The sequence below is a fragment of the Argiope bruennichi genome, chromosome 10, assembly GCF_947563725.1.
Source record: "Argiope bruennichi chromosome 10, qqArgBrue1.1, whole genome shotgun sequence".
In the NCBI taxonomy this organism is placed as follows: Eukaryota; Metazoa; Arthropoda; class Arachnida; order Araneae; family Araneidae; genus Argiope; species Argiope bruennichi.
This window is the reverse complement of record NC_079160.1, coordinates 113,036,540-113,064,472: the sequence shown is the minus strand read 5'-3', so window position 1 is coordinate 113,064,472 and position 27,933 is coordinate 113,036,540. Positions and strand designations below refer to the sequence as shown.

General features: G+C 31.4%; 1 protein-coding gene across 1 annotated transcript in view; it reads right to left on the bottom strand.

Annotated features, from left to right (window-relative positions):
* LOC129988961 (uncharacterized) overlaps positions 1–25,703 on the bottom strand; it is a 91,672-nt gene extending 65,969 nt beyond the window's left edge. Inside the window, exon 1 of the mRNA XM_056097260.1 lies at positions 24,479–25,703. Coding sequence (XP_055953235.1) covers positions 24,526–25,575 — 1,050 coding nt within the window. The 5' untranslated portion in view covers positions 25,576–25,703 and the 3' untranslated portion in view covers positions 24,479–24,525. The remainder of the gene's footprint in view (positions 1–24,478) is intronic.
* Between the last annotated feature and the right edge of the window lie 2,230 nt (positions 25,704–27,933).

The window sequence follows — 27,933 nt, the reverse complement described above, 5'->3', positions numbered from 1 at the left end:
AAAGCACAAGTGTCCCATCACTTTTGTGAGACACTGTATGTTCCAAATTGGTGGCTCTAGATTAAATGATCTGCTCTGTAGAGCGCCAACACACGGATATTGAAGCAAGGCTCACACGAGGGTAGCTAATGCGCGCAATGAAAGACCACGCCTACCTTGGGAACATCACGTGATCACAATGGCAAATAGTTGTCCCAATGAGACAACCATTGACAGGAATTGGCCTTGTGTGAACGCTGCTTTATATTATAAGTAGAAATGTTCTTGTGTTACTTTGATTGCTCGGTTTTCAGACATCTGAGAATGATGCTTAAAATTGAGTTTACGGATATCTTTTCCAGGAAAATTCCCATCTGCCTAGAAATGGGCAGTTCTTGTGTGACATTGCGGAAATTCATATGAGCAACCGAAGTACAATATTCATAGTGAAGAAGAAGTAAGACACATGGGCTGGTAGATTGCATTCACTTTCATAAGATATTTTACTTCCTCAACTTCCTTCAGGTTTATTCACGTGAAACTTGATTGAGATAATTGTGTTAAAAGTTTTATCATACGATCTTCAATGGAAGATGATACTGTTGTGCGAAATTTGGTCGAAATACTCGTCAAAGTCAATACTGAAGTAAAATCTACTGAGGTCGTTTTAATCAGTCCGATAACGAAAGAATTTCTTCAGAACATAAATGAAGTTTTGTTTACTAAACTAATATTTACCCGAAAACGATGGGAAAGATTTTTTAACGTATTCCCTGACAAAATGCTGTCTTCGCCAGAAATGTATTTAAAGTATGTCATTTATGCCTGTCGACAAGAGGCTTCTATGTATCTTAAAATATTTGAGAGATTTCTGAGTGTGTTTTCTCTCTTAATATACATAACCCGAGAAACGCTTAAAAGAACAGAGGTGAATTTCTTCAAAATTGTTCCTGATGTTTTCATGGTAATTTATGAGAAAGAAATGAAGGAATCATTTCACAAATGTGGAGGCTTTCATCAGTTTTCGAAATATGTCAATAATCCAAAATATCTTGAAATGAAGAGCATTAGGAAATACCGAACCTCCTATCAAGGCTCTAATGTTTCTATTCCTGAAGTCTATTCTATTCCTCGTAGTCAATTCGAGAAAATATCGCGCGAAGAAAAGGAATTGCCAACGAACTTCAATTTGGAAGATGGTTCAAAAGACCTCCCTAGTGGATTTTGGGCTAAAAAAATATTACAAAGGAAAGGAATTGAATTTCCTTCAATACTGAATAACGCTGGTTTGAAAGCAAAACTTTTCGAACAGGAAATGGCGCAATTATTTGAAGAAAAGAAGATTGTTGAAGCAGAAGTGAAAGCTATGGAAGAATCTTTGGGACAGAGTTTGGTATTGAATTTTGATTCTGAAATTTACCATTTACTAAGACAGGTGGTGGATAAGACAGATGGACAGATGGCATGGCACGAGAACATTATTGAAGCAGTCATCAAATACAACCATTCAAAAAGTTCAAATCATATGAACAAGAAGAACACGATTCTAAAGGAAGTAGAGAAAATTCTGGAACATTTGAAAGAAACAATAATGCATCTTATTGAAATTGTGGATAAATGCGAGAATGACTGAGTATTCTTAAGTTTTGTTTGAAGCTTTGTAAATTATCTGAGTGTTATATATTTCTATTTTTTGGACCATTTCCAATTTTTAAATTGCTTGTTTGACTTGATATGACATATTAAAAATCTTTAGTTGTTGTCATACAATTTCTTTTGTAACTTTCTCAATGTATAATTTTACTCAGTGTGTCTTATTAATTATTATTCTAATACCTCATTTAATATTTAATCTGATTTAGCTCTTTTATACAAAGGAATTACCTGCTGAGGATCATTCTTCAAAAAACATCATTGCATGTGGTGATTTAATAGCCTGTTTTCTCTAAATATTTTACGAATGGTGAAATTGAGGAAAGCAATAAATTTAGAATGTCTTATTCATAGGAAATTCACATTACAAACCTTTTTTACTTACATGAATTACCATTTTAAGTAAGTTTTAGGACATTTAAATGAGAACTTCCAAAAGAGTTTTGTTTTAAAATTTCTTTTATATGAATGTTTATTAATAGATTATAAAGATTTTTAAATATTCGAATTATTTTAACTACTGATATATTGTTGTATAAATCATATTATTCTAGCTCATGGACTGTCGTTGGCTGCTTTCTATTGGATGGTAAAATTGTTTTCTGACATTTATTTTGTCATCTCAGAATTTATATGAAATAACGATTCCAGTACGAATGACCTCAAAATGATCTGTTCTAATCTTACCAATAAATAATTTCAATAAAATCAATATCGAAATCTAACAACAAACGCCATTCAGAAAATTTTAAAAGTTTCCGTAAATAGCAATCTCTTATAACCTAACTTTGAGCTCTTTCACTCACGGTAGTTCGTCCCTATACCTTCACCACCAGCAGCAAACAATCGTAATGCATCTTGTAATTGCCAACATGCAGCCAACCAGTTGCAAAGCAACCTATATGGATATCAAGGGGGAACTTTTACAATCTCAAGTCTATTTTCCAATTCATGACACTCTACTAAAAGTAATGGTACTATTCAGTTATTTTTATGAAGGAGACAGATCTCTGAGTTGAAGTGTAGTTTAGTGTGCCCCCGAGTAAGTCGCCAGTATGGTAACCCAGCGAAACGATGATATAGCAACTCGAATGCTATTTTGTTTATTACCTCTTACAATGGTTGAATTGTACATGAACTACAACTATTTTATGAAAAATGTTAAATTAAAAATAATAAAAATTATCAATTAAAGATTTTAATTTTGTTCTTTATTATAAAAGTTTTTTTATTGCTAATAAGACACTGCAATTTTATTTTCAATGTGAAGACGAACAGAAAATACTTTTTCTTTTGCAATACTTAACTGCCGGTATGAGTTTAGAAATCGTCTGCAATCGAATTCCTTGCACTTTTCGTAATTCTTTTTCTGATCTGATCCTGATAATTCGTTATGTCGCTAATTGTTCAAGAACGGATGTGTTTTGAATGGGATGGTAGGAAATATTTTGAACCTGCAGAATGGATGAAAGATGAGTGGAATATATATATATATATATATATATATATATATATTCCACTCCATATAAAGCTACTCTTAAATTAATTAAGTAGAGAAAGTGGAATTGGATCATGAAATAAGAGAATATTTTTAGAATGAAGTTACTATGGGCTAAATTTAGATAAAATCTTGGAAATTAATTAAATTGAAATTATAATATATTTTAATTTTAATTTTATTTTAATTAATTTCCAAGATTTTATCTAAATTTAGCCCATAGTAACTTCATTCTAAAAATATTCTCTTATTTCGTGATCCAATTCCACTTTCTCTACTTAATTAATTTAAGAGTAGCTATGTAAAATAGCTGAATTGGCTAAAAACCTCACATTCCCACGCTCCACAAGAAGGGATAGAAAAATGTCCAGTAAGCACATTCTTTTTAAAAAATCGCTCTGTTTTCCCTTACTTCGTCGACGCGTGTAGCGAAAATCCCTATCGAAATCTCATTATATATTAGCACTATGAAGAAATATTTTCCCTATCATTTTCTCTGGTTATATAAGACCAGGGATAAAATGTTCAAGGGCTTTTTCCTCATTCCTCTCTGTATCATTCTGTGTTGTATGTGTGCTCATCGCTTGTACATATTCCTGCTTCTCCAAAATGAAATTAAACGATGTCACGAAATCGAAAGTCTTTTCACTGTCTTCAAAACTGCATTCTGCTTCACATAAAATAATTCTATCTCTATCTCTATCTCTCTCTCACACACACACATACAAGTTGGTGAAGTTGGGAAAAGGATGCTTGTTTGAAATTTTATATGGAGAATGGTTTGATTTTTTTTTATTCGTTCTTTCTTTTCTTTTGATTATGCATTGTTCCTGTTATTCACACAGTCTTTATGTTCAATTTGCAAGCGAAGTTTTTTTAATTTAAAAAATTCTGCCGGGTTGCTTTCTTCAGATACCGGGGACACGGTGGCCTGGTGGTAAGGTTTCAGGTTCGTGACCCGATTCCACCGAAGAACCGACGTGTAAGGGGGTCTGTTGCACGTTAAATTCGTCATAACCAAACGTCCTCCCGCTGGTGTGGTGTGGAGAGGGGGTGCCAGCTCAGGTGTCGTCCTTGTCATCTGACCGCGGTTCAAAATTACGAGGTCCGTCCCAAAATAGCCCTAGTGTTGCTTCAAACGGGACGTCAATATAAACAAACCAAACCATTCTTTAGATGCCGAAGGCATCGCATGCTCTACATTTTACTCTCTACACAACAGACCGGCGCAGCCGGTTTGAAAAACTTCCTTATTTCAAAATTATTAAGATAAGCAACGATAGTGATCCCAAAGGTTAAAAAAATAAAAGAAAAAATCTCAGATAAAACAGTACTAATTAGTAAAGATCATAATTTTAATGCAGAAAGTGATAATCATAACTGATTTGCAGAAGTGTTTTTTTATTTTGTCCGCCATTTTTATTGGGAATTTGGCATCCTTGGTGCAGCAATTGAGATACCAAACTACACTTTTATCGACCTCTGATTCGAGGACTGGTGCTCCAGAACCAGTCCTCCGATTAGAGAATCTATCGTGACCTTGATTGAATCAAATCTTATTTCAAATTTTGATTGTATTGGATATGAATTTTATTACTGTATTTCTTCTTTCTTTACCACATTTTGGTATTTTGCTATTTAAAGAGGTGAAAAATGTGATCACATTCATTATTGGGAGTTTACGTATAGTTTAAAAGTTTTGGTTTGTTTCTTTATATGCTTTATGAGTTAGATGCATTTGAGAGTGCTATACCACTTACTTTGTATCTTCTTCAAGTTTATATTTCATTGATTAAAGTATTTACCTCTAATCTGATGTTGATGCGTAAAATCTCAGGATTTATTACTTTTTTACCAAGGAAACTATCGATTTAACCCTTTATCTGTTATTTTCTCTACTGACTAATTAGATGAGATTACATCTGCTCTGAAAATATGGTGTCGCATTGATTTAACTATTGTGTACACAAAGCATTTGAAGCATCTTGGATTACTGCTTATTTTTGTTTCGAATTATACAGTCTGTGAATAATTTAGTTTTAGTCTGTTTAAAATTACTATAATTTGCTGCACTTTCGGGCAACACAGGTAAATGGCTAATCTATGCTGCATTTCATTGTTATAATACCTCAATTTCGGCTGAAATCTAATAAAAATTATTGCGATATGCGATTTTAAAATGTTTCCTTACTGGATAATATTGGAATTAAAAAAAAATCGAAACATTGTTAATGCTATATTTTAATAGCATTAACATCCTCTTCTCTATATATGCATGTTTAATGAACTTGTATTTAAACAAGGTTTTATTCAGAAAGAGATTTAAAGAAAATTTCATTCTTTTAAATCCATTATAATGTCTTTCTGTGGCTGTTTCTTTTTTTATATAATAAGGGCTTAAAAATTTATTGTAATACTTAAAGAATGTTTTAGAATGGTATTTGCTAAAATAATTCGAAGATTTTTCGAATATATGTAGGTATTTTTAATAAATTTGTAATATCGGGAAGAGGAAATCACGGAACTTGGATATATGAAAACAAAATTTTGATTTTATTCTAGAATTGCCTAGTTCTAAATTTGCGTGATAGTGATTTTCTGAACTAATTGAATTCAAAATGTAATAATATTTGTTTAAATTGCTATTGAAATGGATCGTTGGACTTAGAGACAGCAAATCTGGCATGTAGTTACTTCTTGGTAGAACATACTCGCTGAGACAAAGTTATTAAATATATATATGTAAACATTATTTGTTGTGAAGCAGAATGCAGTTTGTAGACAGTGAAGAGACTTTTTATCATTTTAAAATTCTTTTTAATCCATCGGGAAAGCATAATTATTTACAAGCAAAGACGCGGACTTTTCGCGTCTGCCACAGCGCGGCCAAAAGCGGAAGTGGGGAAGAAGGGCCGAAATAAATTATCCCTCGTCTTATATAACCTTAGATTTTGATAGGGAAAATATTTCTTCATTGTGCTAATATATTAATAAGATTCTGATAGGGATTTCTGACGCATATCAATCACATGTAAGGGAAACACAGGGATGTTTTAAGAAAGAATGTGCTTACTGGACATTTTTACCCCTTCACCCCGAGCGTGTGAAAATATCGGCGTTTAGCTGACTAAGCAATTTTATAAAGCTTCTCTTGAATTAATTAAGTAGAGAAAGTGGAATTGGATCACGAAATAAGAGAATATTTTTAGAATGAAGTTACCAGGGGCTAAATTAAGACAAAATCTTGGAAATTAATTAAGTTGAAATTAAAGTGTAAAATATCATTACATTTTCCCCCCCACTGCAAGACGTGAAAGTATGTCGGGCCCTTGACACACAGCCTTCCCTTACAGTGGTGGCCAAGTAAGAAAAATTAAAATTTAAAGGCATACCCAAGTTTCCCTTACCTTCACATTATATAATCATTAATTCAGAAATCCCATTCATCATTTTATATTAAAAATATAAAAAAGACCAAGAATTATAATTGTGAAAATATTATATAAAAACCTTAATAATCATCAGTAATAACCAAATATTAAAATTTTAAATGATTTAGTGCACAAATATGTTCTTATTATTCTGTAGTTCACTTATTTTGGTGAAAATAATTTGACAGGCTTGCTTATATTATTCTTAAATTCTTGAAAGTCTGACTCAACAAAATTATTAAAATAAAAATAAATTATTGAATATAATATCAATATTATGATTTCATCCAAATGAAATATCAGTATAGTAATGATTTTAAGTAAAGCATTTTAACAGTAAATAAAAACACAAGATTCAAAACTTCAGATAAAACTTGGATATGAAAATAATACTTGCAAAATTGAAATATTTCATATTAAACCCTTGAACCTGAAACCATAAATATAAGATTCAAAAATATGTAATGAAATTCTTGGAAATGAAAATAATACTTGTAAAATTGAATGGTTTCATATAAAACTTTTGGAAATGTAAATAAATGTGAGATTCATATATTTCAAATAAATCATTTGGAAATGATAATAATAATTGCAAAATTAAAAATATCAAACAAAACACTTGTGAATGAATGTAACAAACGCAAGACTCAAAATACTCTTATAGTATTTGGAAAAGAAAAAAAAATATGTAATATAAAAAATATTTGTATTTTGTAAAAGACAAGTATTTGGACACAGTGATAACAGACGGCAGCTCAATAACTGTCAGAGGTGCAAATATTTCCCCTGAGGTATTCACTACATTTGTCTAATTATCATGCGCCATTAATTATTAAGTATAAAAGAATCTTGGCATGTTACTTTTTTCGTTCACAAGGTTTGTATGCATAATTTAAAAAAACCTTTGAGTTAGATAAATTTAATTAAATTGGAGAAATCATTTTTTCTTAGTTATTAATAGTATGCACATAAATTACAAATTCAAAAAATTATAATTTTATGAATAAATTTTAAATAATAGATATGAAAAAAATTTAAAAACACAATATTTTTAAACTAAAACTCATGATATCTTGAATAATAATACAAAAAAAAAATTATTTGCAATTATATTATAACAGAAAAATTCAATTTAAAATCAAATCAAAAGTACAGAATATAAATTTTAAATTTCATATGTTGAGTCAGCTGAAAGATGATAATTTTTTTTTTTTAAACACTGATCACTTTTTGAAGAATAATAACTTTTTTTTTAATTAATCACAAAATGCAATTTTGAGCACTGGAACTGGAGACTGAAGACTACGGCAGGTGACTATTATTTTGGTAATGACGTAAAACACAAGTGATATTTTCGAAATCTGGTTGATTCAATTTAGCACTGGAGACCACTGCCGAGTAAAGAAGGCGATTATTATTGTGGTGATGATATAAGCAAATGACGTCGAGATCAGGATTATTCAGCACAGGTAAGGAGCCAGAAATTTTTTTATGATGACAAGGAGACCCAAATCCTTGAAGATATAAGGAGCACGCACATGACGATATGGAGCAATAGTACAAGGATATCTATTGAATAGCAGAGCAGGAACATCGGATGAGATCTCAGGTTATGGAATGCAGGAGATATTGCATCGGTTGACATGGAAAGACACAGCGAAGCCATGCCACGGGAGACTGGAGACGGCTGGTCATTTCGAACCATGGCCACGGAAATACAGCAGACGGCTTGCCCGAACGAAGAGCGTCGGCGAAGAGCTATTGCATGATTCATTTTCCTTTCACGCGGATTTAATTTTAATTCTTTCAGTTCATTTCATAATTTTTCACAGGAAACTACCCTTGTAGACTTTTTTTTAATATGTAACATTATTTTCGGACTCCTGTCGGCTTTTTAATATGTAAACATTATTTGTTGTGAAGCAGAATGCAGTTTGTAGACAGTGAAGAGACTTTTTATCATTTTGAAATTCTTTTTAATCCATCGGGAAAGCATAATTATTTACAAGCAAAGACGCGGACATTTCGCGTCCGCCACAGCGCGGCCAAAAGCGGAAGTGGGGAAGAAGGGCCGAAATTATTGGAAATTAATTAAGTTATCTTGGAAATTAATTAAGTTGAAATTAAAGTTTAAAATATCATTACATATATATATATATATATATAATATGAGTATAAGGATTTCTTTTAGTGCTTATATTTCTCAAACAGTTTTAGGTTTTTTATAATTCTTAAAAGTTTATATGAAAGTTTTAGTTATTATATGGTTTTTACAATAATTATTATCCAACAAGAATGTGAGAACTACGCATCCCTCACAACGGCCAGTCAAACTGGTCATAGGAGAGAAGAAAGGTTAATTTCAAACAGAATTTATGGGCAGGCATCGAGGTGACTTTGACGCTTCGAACAGAAATTGCAGCATTAATCCCCTGAACAGCGAATTTGTTTGAATTCCAAATTGACACATTTTATTTTCCAAATTTATCGTTAGCTAGCTGTTATCACCGCAGCTCTATTGACATTTTTTTTTTGTTTTGATTTTGAATTTTTTTTCTATAAAGAAAGAGAAAAAAACATTTTTTTTTTTGATGAACATTATTGAATTCCTTACGAGTTTTCAAGATCCTAAACTTTTATTACTTATTTCTAATTAATGATTATTCTAGACACTTCACATGAACAGTTTTGAAAAATTTATTAGAAATCAAACAAATACAATACACTGAAATCTTTGAAAAACTAAAATTTTGAATTTTAAAATGGTTTAACAATAAGCAATTGTAAAATGATATTTTCTGAAGTAATAAAGGGAAAGCGTAAATTTTTCTACAGAGAAGTGTAGAAATTAAACGGTTTCCCAAAATTAACACAAGATTTGAATTTGCTACCATTCTGCCGTAAAGTTTTGGTAGCCCTATTAAAAAAAACATTTGACAGCTGGTAGTTTAGAGTTATCAAATTGGAGCGTTACACTATAGAGCAACGTGTTTTCATTATTGAACAATATTTAAAAAAATTATGAAAGTCTAGCAAAATTTCATTCGAAAATTTGAGAATTGGCCCCTTAGATCGTACGATTTAACACCATTGGCTTTCTTTCTACGGAGTTGTTTGAAATCAAAGGTCAATGCCAATAAGCCCACAAGTGCGTGAGCATGAAGGAGAAAATTCAACGCTGCTTCAACGAAATTTTGCCACATTTATTCAAAATAGTCATTCATGGAAAATTTCGACAAGAGTGCGTACATGCCGGTAAAGCCGTGGCGGCCATTGGCATTATGTGTTATTCCATACATAATGCTATCGTATGTACTTTAAAATTCAATAAAAATATAACAATTTAAAGAAAAAAAACTGATTTTTTAAAAATTTAATTCAAATCTTGCGTTAACATGTTGTTCTATAGTGTAACTCTCCACACTATCTATCGTATAACTGCAGTTACTAACTCAAAACTATCAGCTGTCAAATGATTTTACTGTATAAATGGTGGCAAATTCAAATCTTGCGTTAATTTTGGGACACCCTTTAGTAGCGCAGTGAAACTTTCCATATTCATGTGTATTAATTTCGTGTAAATTCATCAAGAGGTATTGATTAGTATGAGATTCATTCAAACAAACAAATGAATATTCATATATATATAAGAATTTATATGACACCTAAAATGAAAATTGCTACTTTAACATAAACACAGAGTTAATGATGAAAAAAAAAATAAAATAAATCTGGAATTCATTGAGCATGTCTGACATCTCATGCGCACACTGGGTTAATTAACAAACAGCACTAAAGATGAATTCGAAATTTAAGAGGATAAAGTTGTTATAAGCTAAGATTGAAATGTTATGTTTTTGTTTTATATACTGCTTTCTGTTTTAAGATTGAACTGCCTTTTATACTTTTCTCTCCTTTTTTTTTTTAAATTATTGCAAAATCAATCATATATTATGAAGAAGAAATTACTGAAATAATGGAATCAGTTTCGTCTATCAAGGATCTGGAGTCAAATTTGAAAACTGGTTGGAATAAGTTGAAGAAAATTAGAATCTGTTTATCTGTAGAAGTTTACCTGCAGAAGTGTAGTGTGTATTTTTTTTTTTTTTTTTTTGTAAAAAAGTGTATTTTAGCTATAGACGCATAGCAGGCTCCCTGCTTTACAAAAGAAACCAGAACTTTTAAGATTTGCTTTTAGAATAAAGAATCTATTCTATTTAATTTTTGTTTTAGCTTTCTAATTATCTGCTTACTAATTAAATCTGCTGTTAACTCTTCTATATCTATTAGAAATTATTTATTAGCAAAGAGATTCAATTATCTATATTCTCAAGATTATAATAGATAAATAAATTATAGAACAGGAAACTAATTTTAAAACTTTTTTGTTTTTTATTAGAATATAAAAAAATGACAGTAGAATCTTTTAATATATGTTTAAGGTACACTAGATTGTTAATTTATGTCACTTACTAAATAACACAACATATTATTTATCTCAGTTCAACTAGAGGATTATGTTTCAAGGGGAACTGAATACTGAATCCTCAGGTGTAAATATTTTGCAACATATTTCCAAAGAATGTCATTTAATTCTACAGTTGGTGGTTAAATTATTGTTAAGTTTCAAATAAAGATTATGTGAGATGTTTTCAAATTTGGGAATCATCATCTTCCTTATTTGTCTAAATATAATATAAGCATAATGTTACGATAATGTTTATTATTTGAGATTAAATTTGTTATGCTGATGACTCGGATTTCAGATTGCTCAGTAAAGCAAAACATTTCAGATTATAGATAATTTTCATTTCATCAGAAATGGTTTGCTCTAGTGCGACATTGTTTAAATCAATTTGGTCAAACGATTTTCAATTTTTACAATGAAGAAGAACTAACACATATCAGCAGTTAGATTGTATTCTTTACCATAAAGTATTTTATTCGTACATCTTTCCTCAGTTTGTTTATCATTAATTTTTACTAGCGTTGTTATTTCAAAAAATTGATTTTATACGTTCGACCATGGGAGATGATATTGCTATACGAAGGCTGGCTGAGATACTTTCCGCATTTTACGTTGAAGGAAAAGTTCATGAAGAAGATTTGACCTATTCGATAACAAAGAAATGTCTTCAGAACATAAAAAACATTTTGCTTATTAAACAAGTAATTATCTATAGTAGATGGGTGCACTCTTTTGATACATTCCCCGTATGTTTGTCTTCTCCAGAAATGTATCTAAGGTACGTCCTTTTCGCCTGTAGGCAAGAAGTTTATATGAATCTTAAAATATTTGAGAGATTTCTTAGTGTATTTTGTCTTTTAATATGCATAACTGGAGAAATGTTTAACAAAACGAAGGTTAATTTCCGCAAAGTAATTCCTGACATTTTCATGCTTCTTTACGAGAAAGAAATGAAGAAAACTTTCGAAAGGTGTGGAGGTTTTCTTCGATTTATAGAATATATAAATAGTCATGAATATCTCGAAGTAAAAAACGACAATTATCTTATTTTCTGTTATAAACCTAATTCTACTCCTCCAGAGGATTTTCGTAAACAGATGGAGAAAGTAATTCGCAAAGAACATAAATTTACCCGAGCTTTCAAATTTGAAGATGCTGAAAGAGATTTATCCTGTTTACTTTGGGCGCAGACAATATTCAAAAGAACAGGAATCAAACCTCCTTCGTTATTGGAAGATTCTGATTTAAAAGAAGAACTATACGAACAGAAAATAGAGCAACCAGAAGAAGAGGGGATTCTTGAAGTAGAAGTGAAAACTTCGGAAGTAACCTTGAAGAATTGTTCGAATTTGAATTCTGATTCTGAAACTTGCAACCTAGTCAGACAGATAGAGGATGAAGAATGGTACGAGAATGTTATTGAAGCAGTCATCAGATACAACTATTCGAAAAGTTCAGATCATACGAACAAGAAAAACAAAATTCAGAAGGAAGTAGATGATATTTTGAAATCTTTGAAAGAGAAAATAATGTCTCTTTACGAAATTATTGCCGAATATGAAACAGATTGAGTATTCTGAAATTTTACTTGAATCTCTGAAGACTGCCATATAATACCATATTATTAATAAATTCATTGACATTATCTTGCTTTTTAACCATTATAAATATCACTGAAATCATCTAAATTATAAGATTTGCTTTGTAGTTTCTTTAATGTATTTTATCTATAAAACTTGTCGTATTCATTATTATCTTAATACTTTATAGTGCTCTTACGTATCACATTCATTTAATCTGGTTAAACTTTTGACCAACAAATTTTATACTGTAGTTTATTCTTCAATAAGTATAAGTATTTAATACTATAAAAGTAATAGTATGCGGTGATATTTTCCCTTGCATATAAAACTGATGGAAAGGTGAAATTTGCGAAAGCATTTATTTTAGTATATCAAACGTTTTCATTTGAGACATTTAGGATTTTGCACGAGAAAAAGAACTGATATAGTTCTAAAGCTTTTGCATCCATTTCAAAAAGAAAATCTTTGAAAGTTTTCAAATTTTTATTTAATAACAGAGTTTATTGATTGATTATGATGCTGAAGAGATATTTTTAAATATCATAGTTAAATTATTTTGAATATGTAAAAAAAATGTCGAAAAATCTGCTAAAAATTATAAATTCTATAACAAAAATTGCGATTCTTTTAAGATTGAGAAAGAATGAGGATTCTAAAATTGCATTCGAGTTTCTATGAATTTATTAAAGTAATTTTTGTAGATTTATATGCGCTAACTTCCTTTCAAAATAATTAGAGTGGTTTAACTTAGAGTGGTTTACATTTCGACGAATATCAGAATTATTCCACTTGTTTTGTTGCGTTTTTATAATATGGTTCCTAGATTAAAGCATATTTTTATTTTATGTAGGTTTTTACATAATTTATTTTCCTTTTAATTCGGTCATGAAACGTTCCATTTACAATATGTTGAAATGTCATAATAGTAATTGATATCTAATACAATGATTTTCTTCATGATTTTAAAATGTGGACTTCTTGGATAATTTTTAGAATAAAAAAAAATGTCCAGTCGATAAGTTGCGAATTTTAATAACATTTATATCATGTCTGACTTTTGCTTTAAATGTCTGTCACAAAATCTTTTTTTTTTATACAGCAAGGCTAAATGAAAATTGATTACAATTTTTTAAAGTATCTACAGAAGGCAACGTGCTAAAAATATGACGAATACTTTTCGAATAAAGGTATTTTCAAATAACTTGTAGCATTGAAAACTTCATAAGGGTTTAATAGAATCAGAAAACGATAGAAGGCCGTTTTGGTTCTGCTTTTTCTTTAAGGAAATTAAATGGAAATAAATTGGGTAGCACCTCATTAAAACAGGGCGATTCAAATTAATAAGCTACTGGCTAACGGTGGTATATAAGAGCTTAAAAATTAAAGATATAAAAATTAACCCTTTATTTACTGAATTATGTTGCCATCAATTTTTCAACTTCATTTTTGCACTAGTAGTTAAGTTTTCTTGCAGAATAATCCCAGGAAACCCAAGAAAAATATTTTAATTAATAGAAATATCTTAATTTAATTATTAATTAAATATTTTTAATTCCTACTTTTAGCTTATATTAACTTCTTGCTATTTGGGTCACATTCTCCGTGTTCTTTAGAATACCATCAGCAAAAATTGTCATATTACGAAGATATATGCCAGATTTAAATGGTACTTTTAAGTACCGTCAGTAAATAAAGGGTTAAAAAGATTTTTTGTAATCAAAATATAAAATACTATCTCATTTTCTATATTATTTACTCAGATCCTCGATTTTACTTTGAAATCATTTGATTTTAATATAGAAATCTGACCAAACCTAGTTATAAAATTTTTTTTGCGAAATATTTATATTTTTAAATATATTTGCGATTACTTGATTATAACTGGGTTTTTTTATAACTTATCTGCTCATTTATAGTTTTGATGAATAATAGTTTATAATTTCGTTTATTTTAGTACCATAAATGTTTTTTCAAAAATTGTCGGTTGCTACAACTTCTCCCGGACACGGGGCAAATTGTAATAGTAAAAGGACAAGTTGTAACACGCACATACTAAAGCCAACAATATTTTTCTTTTTACTATTCTTTTATTAATGAAAATATGTAAGGCGTTTGATAATTATTATTTGGCGTAGTGGTAATAAGTGATATCAAGTTGTTTATAGCAAAAGAAAAGGTAGAATTATTTAGCGAATCAACATAAAAGTCAGCCTGCATTAGAATTGCACACGTTTCATACCCATATTTTGCAAATTAGTTGTTGAACTCAAATCTCCATCAAAAATGCTGTTTGGGAGGTATATTTTGTAATGTTTTCGCTTCGGGGTGGGGCCATAGTGGTAAGGTATTGGTTTCGAGGCCTGAGAAATTCAGATTCGAGATTTGATTCCGCTTAAGATCCATCGTGTATGCAAGCCTGTTGCATTCTAACTCTGATGATATGAGTCAAATATTATCCCATTTGCGAAAATTTGGAGAGAGGGTGCAAAGTCAGGGGTCATCCTCGTCATCTAGCAGGGTTTGAAATTACGATGTCCATCCCTAAATAGCCATAGTGTTGCTTTCAAACAGGACTTTATAATAATTGAAACTAAATTTGGCTTCGGGACTGGGATATTCCTGGTTCAAGATCCCATTTTGGTAAAGAACCATCATTTAAGCAGTCCTGTTGTACGCTAAGTCTGTTGAAGTTAAAAGTCTTTCTCTTGCTGGTACCAGAAGGGAAAGATATGAGAGGAACTCGGACACCATCCTCATCATTTGATGGCTATTTAAAATTAAGAAGTTTGCCCCAAAATAACCTTAACATTTCTTCGAATTCTGTCAATGATAATAATATGTTGTCAGAGTTGTTTCATCATCTTTCTACTTTTTCGTATACGTGATATACAAATAAATATTATAATCATCAAAAAATTCGAATCCAAGATTTTGACACATCTCTCTATATTTCGGATCTTCTTGAGTTCGAAAAACACACTCTTATCATTTTGTCTCTCTGTCAGTGAATACGATTATTTAAAATATTGTGGGCTGGAAGTATGGAATTTGGTATATATTGTGTACATTAAGTTTGTAGATTTCTATTCGAAAGAAGTTAACATAATTGCAAAATGAAAAGAGCTAGATAGATCACATTTAGAGAAAACATTTAATATCTAAATTATCGATTAGTTTGAAATTTTGAAAAACGTTCATCAAGGGGTTAATCATTTATTGGTATAAACTTTTGCCTGCGTGTAATCGCGATAAAATAAAGGCAAATGCTTAAATAAATGAATGAAATTTGGTACGCGACCTTGTGACCATAATTAAAGATCAATTTACTTTTAATTGATCTGGCAAAAGGTCTTAATAAATACACATTCGCTGCTTTGGTGCTTGTATATTAACCGCCGCACACCAACGGTAACAATCGCCTAATATCAAATGCTCATTTTGTTCTTTCATAACTATTGTCCGCTAATAGCCTGCAGTTAGTAATACACAAGTTCATTTATAAGGTATTATGCGAGAAAGTTTCAGACAAACTGCATCCGCCGATTTTTTTTCTTTGCATTTTTAGATTTTGTTAACTTAAACCCTTTCCTTTCCCTCTTCTTCTTGTCTTCATTTCTCAAAAATTAAATCGTCGTATTTTTTTTCCATTACTTCTTTATGAGATGGATGAATTAGGAATTATATGTATAATATATAATTTCAATAAATGAACCTCTTTAGACCCTTTCAGAGGGAGAAATTTGATCTTTGAAGGTGAATGTTAATATTTAAAGGAGGAACTCGAACCATATGAGTGAGTCAAACAGAAATTAAGATATGTCTCGTAAATTGTAATATGCTGCAACTTGCCGCATCGCATATTTTCGGACATTTTTTTATTTATAAAATATATTGAAATTAGTAAAACAATTAACGCAGAGCTTCATAAAACTTAAGACAAAAACATTTTTAAAAAGATAAATTAACACATCTTAAATAAAAAAAATTACGAAACATTTTCTTCTTCACTTATTAGTTAAAACGGAGGACATGTTTACAACTTCTCATAACTCATTTCATCATTAACTGTGATGAAATAATAAAACCCATAAGAATCTGGTTTGACAAAAATTGTGATTAAAAATTTTAGGAACCATTGCTTAATGTGTGCATTAAAACATATCAGTTACATCTTCCTTACCTCATAAAATTAACTTTAATTTTTAGAATTTTTTTTGACATTTTCATTACATCCGTCACTTGAATTACAATACACATTATATTAATGATTGATCAAAATAAAATATTCGTGCATGTTTTTATCATCTGATAAAGATATAAAATCATGAGTAAATACCAACAGTCATGAGTTAAACGAATATTTTCCAATGACACATCTGATATATCGGTGAAGTGTCGGTGCGTTTAGAGTTAAAGGATGCATTTAAAATTCGAGTACTTAGAATCGCAGCTGGTGTTGATGGAAAAATTAAAGGGACATGCTTATTCAAATTTAAAAACTCTTTAATAACTCAATTAAGAATTACTTTTTTAATAATTAGCATTGTTAATTAACTATTTTTTCATTATGCCTATCAATTTCTTCCGATGAATCGATTTCCCATGATAAATTTTAAGATTCTAACATTTTTTTTTATTTTTTTTATGGAGTTTGACATTTTATTTTGAATTTTTATTCAGAGGTTGTTTTTTAATTTTGTCAGTTATAGGTTTTTAAAAAATTTCACTTCCAATTTTTCTAGGAAAGGAAATCTAGGAAACTATTATATATTATGGAACTCCTAAATGAACTTATCTAACTGTTCAATAGAAATAAATTAGAAAAACTGATTTTTTTTTTTTTACGTAGAACTGGCTTACATTTTTTTCTTGACTGATTTTCTTAAGAAATCGTAATTTTTTACTGTATCATTCTTATTGAATCGACTCGACTGAGTCGAAATTTGCAGCAAATAAAATTTATTTCAAGAATGATTATGATTTTGATAAACAAAAATATCGATTTTTTTTTTGTATTTTTCGATACTTTATAAGATTAGGAAGCTTGATTCCAAGTTTCAGATTTCATACCTAAATGGTTTTAATGATATTTGAAATTTGTTATTGTCAGTTTCAAATTTAATAGCTGATGATTAGTCTCGTTTTTATTTTGAAGCAGTTTTTTTTCCTATTCTCAAAGTTAATTAAAATTATTTTTGAATAGACCACATCTTTAGACGAAATGTTTAACATCTTCCATCCACCAGATTATTTATTATCTGCGAAGTTCCGAAAGAAATTAATCGCCTACAATTTTTTGATAAAGGTAGGCCCAATTTATTTTTCGAAATTTAAAAATTTACATTAAACAATCAGCATAAAATTTGTAGAAATTAGAAATCGACCTCGGATCTGTTGTATTTCAATTTACGTCTTGCAATGAATATTTAAAATATAGATCTAAAAATTGCAAATTACTCTACAGATAAGAAATGGCACACTTTTGTTACAAGTTTCAAAGAATATTTTCATAGAAAACACATTTCGACATTATAACCATTTTTATTTTCTCGTAATATGAAGTAAAGTAAATTGTAAAAGCCAAAAATCCTATTTGAGATTTTGACGAATCTGCACGTTCCATACTTCAGTTCTAATATCAGTAAAATATCAGTAAGATATTTTTGACATTATGTCTGTCATCTGTCTTTGAGAGCGATAACTCAAAAATGTTTTGTGCTAGACGGACAAAATTTGGTATTAGGGCAAATTTGTAGTTTTTTTAATTTTGAAAGGAATCCACTCTGTCTGGCTGTTACAACTACAAGTGAACCAAACACCTTCAAAAAGAAAAGAACTAGACAAATAAAATTTAGAACACAGATTTAGCTTCTAAAATATAGAGCTTTCAACTTTGGAATCATATCTATTTAAGGATTGATTATTTTTCGGTCTGTACTTTTGATACATGCAAACGTAAGGACTTAAAAAATAAATGAAATTCGATATATGATCTTGTGATTAAACTGTAGTTCCGAGTCAAATGTATTATTTGAAAAAAAAAGACATTTACACGATAGATGCAGCAAAAATTCTAGATTCTCTCTAAAGTTCTATAATAATTCGTGACTGATTCTAGCCAATGCCATGCAAGGTATGCGTGGCTTAACCCCTGGGTCCATAATTTTATTCGGAAGGACAGGGATAAGTCCTTTACGTTGGAGAGTTGGCGGGGAAATTTCAGGGAGCCTACTTCCACTGATTAAAGAAGCAGCTTGGGTCTTATAACAGGAGGGTCATGATTTCAACAGGCAAAATAGAAGAAATTTTCATTCAAAATATAGATTTTATTGCTTATCCAAAAAATGCTTAGTCCAAATAAGATGCAATTCTAAATACTTGTTCGAGAAACAGTTATAAATTACTAAAATTATAGACAGTTCTGCAAAAACTTGAAGAGTTCCATACTTTATTATAAAAACGCATATGTGTCGGGACTTACACCCCATTCATCTTCACAAAGAGATTGAATTAAACCACGCAACTTTGAAATATCCGTTGACATGTCGTCCAATAATTCTTTTGCTCTTTCTGATTTCCTTAATTTTGGATTGAGTTCAACTGAGGCAGCGGCGCCCTGAATGTCAACAGTGCGGGAATTCTCAGTCTTTAAGGGATCTGAGGGTGTTACCGTTTCTCTTTCGAGTTCCTTTTCCACAGACTTGTTTTTAGTTGGAATATTTTCCGATGCATCTTCCTGAATTCGTTGCAAAAGGGATTGTTCCTCTATACTTGCCATATCACCAGAAGCTGTTTCAACCTGTTGCCGATAGAGATCCTCTAGTTGACAATCTGTCTTCGCAAATTCCTCCAATATTTCATCAAATGTCCGCTCACAAAGCTTTTTCATTTTACCTTCAACCGATTTAGTAAAGTTAATGGCTTTTTTGTCAGTCTCCACCTGTCTCTGAGTAACATTTGAGAGAAAAACATCATTGACTTGGTAAACCAAATCCTTATTTAGCCCAATTTCTTTTTTTAAGGATTGAAAGTATTCGAAAGGGGATACATTTTCTCTGACTAAAATCTTGTATCTCGTCAAGCTAAAATGTTTTAATAGGTACTCATTTAAGTTCTGCCAACCTCCTTTGTCTTCAAATTTCGCACGAATCTCCTTTTCGAAAAATTCGCAAAATAAATCGACACACATATTAATATAAACTTTGCTTCCTTTTTCCCAACATAAGAGAGCAAAGTAAGACGCAATTGAAAGGGTATCTAAAAAGCTATCATATGCGTCAGAGTTTCTAATTAAAACATAGAAAGCATAAGCGACATAATTAACGAAACGGTACGTTGTAGAAGTCATGCGTTTGAAGTGGTTCCTGAAAAACACCTCCCATACCATTTCGGCACGGGATACCTCCATCCAAACTGCAATGGTCAAGTTATTCAAAAGTTCAGCTGTGACTTCTGGGATAAAACGTAAATCTGGCGATGGTTTTTCGTTTATGATTTCATTCTTAAAACACATAAACAGCAATACATCTTTTGCCACTTTTCGAACTTCCATATCACATACCATATTTGTATAATCAACTATTAAATAAATTCATCACTTACATTGATATGAAAATCCGTTGGAAAATAGTTTTACAAGTTGTTGATCACGTATATAGAAAACGTACACGACGGCAATTGATCAGCGATTAATAGTCATATTTCGAAACAAATGTTCCGACGTTCTCTTCTTAAAAAAAAACTTATGCTGAGTTTACACTCGGTCGGTTATAAGACGGCCAGTAGGCAGCGCATGCGCAGAAAAGGACTGATTTATGTTTGCCGTAATTTCATAAGATAGATTCAGGCATTCCATCCTTGACAATAAATTTCTGTTTTGGTGTCCCTGAATTTTTCTTTTCCCCTGTGCATCGTATTAAAATGATGAATATTTATACAAAGAAACATGGTAAAATTAAAAATAAAAAGGTCAGCATATCTAAATTTGGAAAAACTATAGAAATGAAATGGCAAATAAAATAAAAACGCAATCTTGCATCAGAAAGAACAAAGAGCAACAAATGTCGGAATTAATCTATGATAAGCAATCGGCTTTTTCACGCCAAAAAGAAAAAGAACCGCCAAATTCTACAGACGCATGCACGGTAAGAAAAAAATACAATACAGCGGCATGTTGTCCCGTCGGGACAATTACTTGCCATCTACCGAACAGCATTTTTCACCCTTTCTACGCATGCGCTGCCTACTATCCGTCTTGTAACTGGCCGAGTGTAAACCCGGCATTAAGGAAAGTTTGCACTCAGTCAGTTATAAGATTCAAATAAGTCACGCATGCGCCGAAAGAGCGGACAATAGCAAGTTTTTGTCACGGCAGAACAAATGCTTGCTACTGTACAGTTTCTGCGCATGCGTGGTTTTACTGGATGGTTTGTAGCTGGCTCAGTGTAAACCCACCTTGCACAGTAATATGTGCAAGAGTTCAAATCTTTCCGAATTGTAATCGCGTTCGAATCCAATCTGTTTCATCTGCATTGTCCATCTTTACTTTTGATGATCAGTTTATAGTTTATTCATCATAGAATTTATAATAATTTGATGTTAATCTTTTCCACTCGGATGGCTCCTTTTAGGCATTTTTCAAGATGGTACATTATTTTGACACTTCATTTATTTATTTTTAAATTTTGGTTGTTAAAAGTGAAGTGTTTGGTTAGCTACAAAGTGATAGGTTAAAAGTGAAGTGTTTGGTTAGCTACAAAGTGATAGGTAGTTGTAGATTGATTTTTCGGGAAAATTCAATTAAAACAATTATACATAATACTTTTCGGAGCAACAAACGAGTTCATGTAATAGGGGAATAATTATGCACCGAATTGTTTTTCCGAGTGAAAAGGGTTAAAATGCGAAAATTTCAATCAAACGGGATTTCTTATACAAAAATGTAAATGCTGTAATAATTTAGAAAATAAGGGCCACATTGTTACTTTATTGTAATCAGTTCAAAATTTGATAAAACTTTGATTTAAGAATTTAGGCGTACCAAGTTGTGACTTTGTATTCGGAATTTTTGTTATTCTTGTTAACCCTTTAAAGGGCCATTTTTTTTTCTAGTCATATTATGTTTAAAAATTTTTAGGCTTGAAATTAGAATAAGAAAAGGGATTCATTTAGCTTATTAGATAAATTTAATTTGGTTAATTAATAATTATGTAACAAATCAAGACGCATCATTTTGTGTAAGATAAAGAACTGAAACATCTAAGTATCTGTCTTTCTAAAAAAATTTGTCAGAACTTATGCCAACCTATATAATTTCATACAAAGATTGATAAATTTGGTGGGAAGCATACTTCCCACGGCCCTAGAAAGGGTTAAATCAGTGTGCAGTTTCAAAGGAAGTTCCCATTTCTACTCTAATTCTATCCTAATATTATTCTAGTTCTAATCTATTTCCATCAAACAAATTAGATCTTTTCCAATGGGCGGTCTGGTGATAATGTCCTGAGGGCCTCGGTGGCCTGGTGGTAAAGCTTCGGAATCGGAGGGTTTCAGGTTTGTGACCCGATTCCACCAAGGAACCGTCGTATAAGTGGGTCTAGTGCACGTTAAATCCATCCGGGTCAAACTTCCTCTCGCTGGTGTGGAGAGGGGGAGCTGGGGTGCAAGCTCAAGTGTCTTCCTCGACATCTGATCGCGGTTCAAAATTATGAGGTCCGTCCCAAAATAGTCCTAGCGTTGTTATAAAAAGGGATGTTAATATAACTAAACTAAAGTGGTGATAATATTCCAGCATTGAGGCCCTATAGTTCCAGGTTCGGAACCTGATTCCATTACAAAACTAGCATATAAGCTAGTCTGGTGTATGTTAAATCCTTTGGGGATAAATATCCTCTTGCTAATATAGTATTGAAGTAAGAGTAGTAAGGAGTAAGAGAGTATAGGATCGGATGTTATGAGATTTCTCCCCCCCCCCCAAAAAAAAAGACTAATGTTGCTTCAAAAGAGGGCTTTAATATAACAAAATGAAACCTTTATGACGGTTCACAGAATACAACCTTAAAATGAATTGTTTTGTGTTCTTATAATAAAGCTTCATAATTTCCTCTCTTGAATTGCGTAACTGAGTAAATATGATTTAATTATCTTCTTTTGTACTATTGCAAAATATTAAAATGTGTGCAAAATGTGAATGAACACATATTTACTCTCATGTACACGGGTAACGACTTATCTTGTTTTAAACTAAAAATCTAAATTTGTCGCTTATAGAGACATTAATATACTTTGTAAAAACCGAACGTCATGTATTATCTTAATATTCAGAAAAATCTTAGCTGAATGAAAAAAACATCTCCACTCCTATTCTGAAGAATAAAAATCTGTTATCTAATTATGTACCATCATCTAGTAATTATTAAAAAATCTAATTTTTCTACAATATAGCTAAATTGTAGTCAAAATTGAACGACTGAGTGGGTGATTAAGTGATATGAACAAAAGAAAAGAAATAAGCTGGGCTTGAAAAAAAATGAGATATTTGCTTAATCTTGAAACTATTTCATTGTTTGTCTATTACTAGTTAATTCATTGATTAACTTGTTAATGTAGTGAAGTTTTAGTTTTTGTTATATTAACGTCCCGTTGTACAGCAACACTAGGGCTATTTTGGGACGGACCTCGTAATTTTGAACCGCGGTCAGATGACAAAGATGACGCCTGGGTTGGCTCCCCTTCTCCACACTACACCAGCAGAAGGACGTTTGACCCTGACGGATTTAACGTGCAGCGAGTCCCCTTACACGACGGTTCTTCAGCTTAATCGGGTCTCGAACCTGAAGCTCCAAGGCTCACGAGCCGGAACCTTACCACCAGGCCACCGCGGTCCCGTTAATGTAGTAAAAATTTCATTTATTACGCATTTTAATCGACATATACGTTATTTTAAGAAAGAGCAAGGCATTTTATAAGATACTAAAATTACACATTTTAACTGTAATATGTGGAAAAAAATTACTAAAATTATCTTTATTCACACATGAATAATATTTACAGATGAATTATGAAAACGTTTCAATCTCTCGAAGGGCGAAAACACGGCTTCAAAAATTCTCGATGAAATCTTTTATGAATTCCACAAAATTGACGATGACAAGCTAAAATTTCATCATTCAGCCGTAAAATTTAATATTTTTGAGATATCATACGAAGAAACCATCTTTGTCAAACATGAAGTAAGTTTTTTTTTTTAATGTTCATCTGAGAATGGAGAAGAAATTTAGTAATTTCCTCGAATTTCATAAGATGGAATTTACAATAATGTTTCCTCAATTTATTCTCTTTATTATAAAACAGTTTTAGATTAATAAACAGAAATCTCGAGTTAAGGTTCTATTTTAAAGCATTTAATCCTTCCTACATTCACCCAAAAGAAGCACTTGAAAGACACTTGTATCTTGGTAACAGATGCAACCGTATGTTTCAAATGCTTAGCACTCTATCACATGCTCAGTCACTAACGTCAACTCACCACAAAATCTGATGAATTTATTCAATTTTTTTTAGAGGACACAGGTTATGAGATTCAGTCATTTATATTCGATAATACAAACTATTACTACCCACTCAAATATTATAAATGAGGTAGAACTAAACACAAATTAAGTCATGTCAGAATACAGTGATGTTCTACGTATTATCTAGATAATAACCAGCAGTATAAGGATACACATAAGAAGAAAAAAAAAAAAGATATATTTAAAAAGTTACAAAGCAAAGACTGTAAATATTGAGGAATACATGAAAATAGATATACATAAAATTGAATAAAATTAACTAAGGAATAAGCTCCGTTTAAAAGTGCAAAAATAAAAAAAACCAGTTGATAAGAGTGCATAGAGTTGAATTTTAGAGTACTCATTCACTGACATATTCATCAATTATTTCTATAAGAGATTTAATGGTACCTTCTAAATGTTTTAGAATTCTATCTGCTTCTTGGTGGATTGGAGTATTCGAATTCGCTTGAACTGAATGTTTTGAACGGTTGTATTTGATGACTGCTTGAATGATATTTTCGCTTCTTCTTTTATTCTCTTTTTGTTTTGAAACAATGTTGGCTTTAGGATCTGAATTAAAGCACGAGTATTCTTGAAAAGCATCTTCCAAAGCTTCAAACTTCGCAACTGCTTCATCTCTTCTCTTTTTAGATATTTCCTTTTTTCTGTAATCAACCAACCTCTTAACAAGATCTTGATAACTTGGTAAAGGTGGAAGTTGAGCTTCCATAGTTCTTAGCATTACACGGGCCAAGATACTGCTACTTTTATCACTTAAAATTTCATCAAGGTCAATGACTGTCTCAAAAATATGCTCTCTTTTTAACTCGTTCTTGAGTTTTTCAGTTAAGTCTATGTGCATATCATTATCAGGTGCATTTGGATCATCCAATGAAATAAGACCTTTCCTCTGGTATTTCCACTTGCTATATCTGTGATCACGGATATATTCTACCAATCGTTGAAATCCACCACGCCTATGGAAGACTTCTCTCAAGACATTTCTATAAAATACCATGAAGATAAAAGGATTCGCTTCGCAGAAATCAATTCCTGTTTTACGAAGTGTTTCGTTACACATGTTTTTCAGAAGGGCACACACACTAATAAAGCTGTCAAATATGTTTCGGTTACATTCGTGTTCTTTGAGGCAGGCATACGCAACGTATTTCAGATACATCTCATGAGAAGACAACATCTTGGGGCAGCAAGTATCAAAAAATTTCCACCACCTCCAAAAGACCATCATTTGCCTCATTGTCAGAACATTTTGCATACTCTGGGAAAACTCCCTTGTTAATAAACAGGGTGGATATGATAAACCTCGAATCTTCATTTCTGAAGGTTCTATAATGTGTTTGATAAAAAACAATGACATCAATCTGCACACATCTTTATCGTCTTCCATCGCAGCACACAAAAAGTTTTTGAAGCTACTTTACTAAAATAGGATGTTTAGATTGACAGATTAGCAAGACTCACTTAAATCATACTAAAGCAGTGTTCACAGGAGGTCAGCTATTGGGCGCAATAGAAGGTCCCCCCTACCTTAGGAACATCACATGACCCAATGGCAAATTATTATTATAATTGAGACAACTATATGCCAATGGCCCATTGCGGTCACGTGATCTTCCTGAAGTAGGCGTAACCTATTGCACGCAATTGTTGATTTCGTATGTGCGCTGCTTTAATGATGCGCCCCTATAAATTCTGTTGGTGCGTTCATTCCTCTTCATTTTCCAAATTAAATTGGAAGGAGTTTTTCAAACGTCCCACAAGAGCTGTTGTATTTTTGAAGGATAGAAATCATTTGGCAAAATATACCAAAAAACTCAAACAGTTTCTTATTTTCCGCTGTGTTTTTTTCTGTAGTCGTAAAACTTTCGGCTTTCGCATCCAGTCTGGAAAAATACAAAGAGAGAGAGAGAGAGTAAACAGAAGAGAAAGAAAATCTAAATATATATATAAGAAAAGGAGAATATGCAGAAAACATGATAAATATGAGAAAAATACTAATTTTAAATATAAAATAGAAATACATAAAGAATTGTTTCAGTCTTCAACAATAATATGCAACACTGAAAGTCTCTTAAAACGGCGATGAGTTTCGTTTCGTTTCGAAAATTTGTGGCTTTTGCTTAATTCCTGTACAAGCGAAACAACTGAGATGTCGCTGCAATCGTTTATTAAATATTGAAGTGAAACCTCTCATTTCCCTTTCTTCATGCCAAGAAATTCTATTTTCTGCAAGATACATAGGGGTTTGGAATCGTGGAATCCCAAAATAGCAAGATACTCAACATTATTTCTGTTATATTCTTTTTACATTGTAAAACGCGGTGACATTTGAAGATTTCGTACAGATAATTCCTCTTGTAAAAGTTAGGAGTTGAGACAGATGAGAATTCGTTATAAACTGGCAGGGTAGTTAGGAAAAAAAATTGTAAGATATGGTAATTCCCTTCATAAAAAAGTATTTCTCAAAACTTTTTTGAAAAAACTTTAGAGTAGCCAACAGCCATAGAAAATTTAAGATTCCAATATATAAGTAAAAATATGGTGAAATAAAAGTTGTCTAATTTTTACTGATGTACATCATTTTGTATGGAAATTGAAAGAAGGGAGAATAAGAAAGTACTCAAATCAACTCACTTGTAACAAAGAAACTTACGCCACAATAAAGTCTCAGTGCTTATAGAATGGTTTCTTTGTAATATTAAAATTTTTTTGACGGCATTTTCTGCCAATTAATTAAATCGTTTCTCCTTTCGGTCTATATCTAATTTAATTTTAATTCTGCATATGGTAAAATTTTGAACTATTTTTTTCAGATAATTTATATTTTCGCATACAATGTATACCAAGAAAGTTCAATTTTTTTTGGTGCAAAAGCCAGTTTTGCTATATTTCCCCACTCTCATGGTACTACAGCATTTTTATGCATTATATCTGTACAGAGTTCAAGGTGGTTAGGAACTCCTAGTACAAAGAAAAAGAGGTGGGAAATATAAACAAATAAGAAATATTGTTCATTTAGGATCGTTCAAGACCGAGTCTAGCACTTTCTGACGATCGCTAAAGAGTGATACATAGACAGGTGGATGGTTATTAAGCCTATTAATTCCACGCAACCACTAGGATTTAGAATAAATTCACACTAATGCTCAAAGTAAATATCTCCTTCTTTCATTTTTCCGCTCACCACTTTTTTGACGAAATATGCGCTTCCTGGCGCGTGCGCGAAAACGCGGAGTCGTTAAGGTTTCAGTTCTTGTTTTTAATAATCCATAATCTTGTTTCTTTATATTATCAGGTCCTTATTAAAAATTATCAATTGTTTCAACTTTCTTTCACTATTTTAGGACAGGAATTGTAATTTTAAATTATCGACAGATGACTCACAAAATTTTCGAATCACAGCAACTGCAGGACTTTTGAAACTCTATGTCAGATTAAACGTGTACTTAGGCTTGCTCTCGTCAAATGCTATAGAATGAGGTTTCGAATCCAGAAATCTTGAAGTCGATACCTTACCATTAAGCTATCATGTTCTTAATAAGCTATCCATTTTTTAGAAGAAGAGAGCTTTAAATATTTGTTTTGATACATGGCTTCAAGTCAACGACCAATTATTGTCGAGTACAATTTTATATGAAGCGTAAATTTTTAATACAGGTGGCCTCCAATTAGTGAATCAGTTTTGAAACAAGTTCCCATACAATTCTTGTGTTAGTGAAGAGTTTATTTAGCGTTTAATTATATA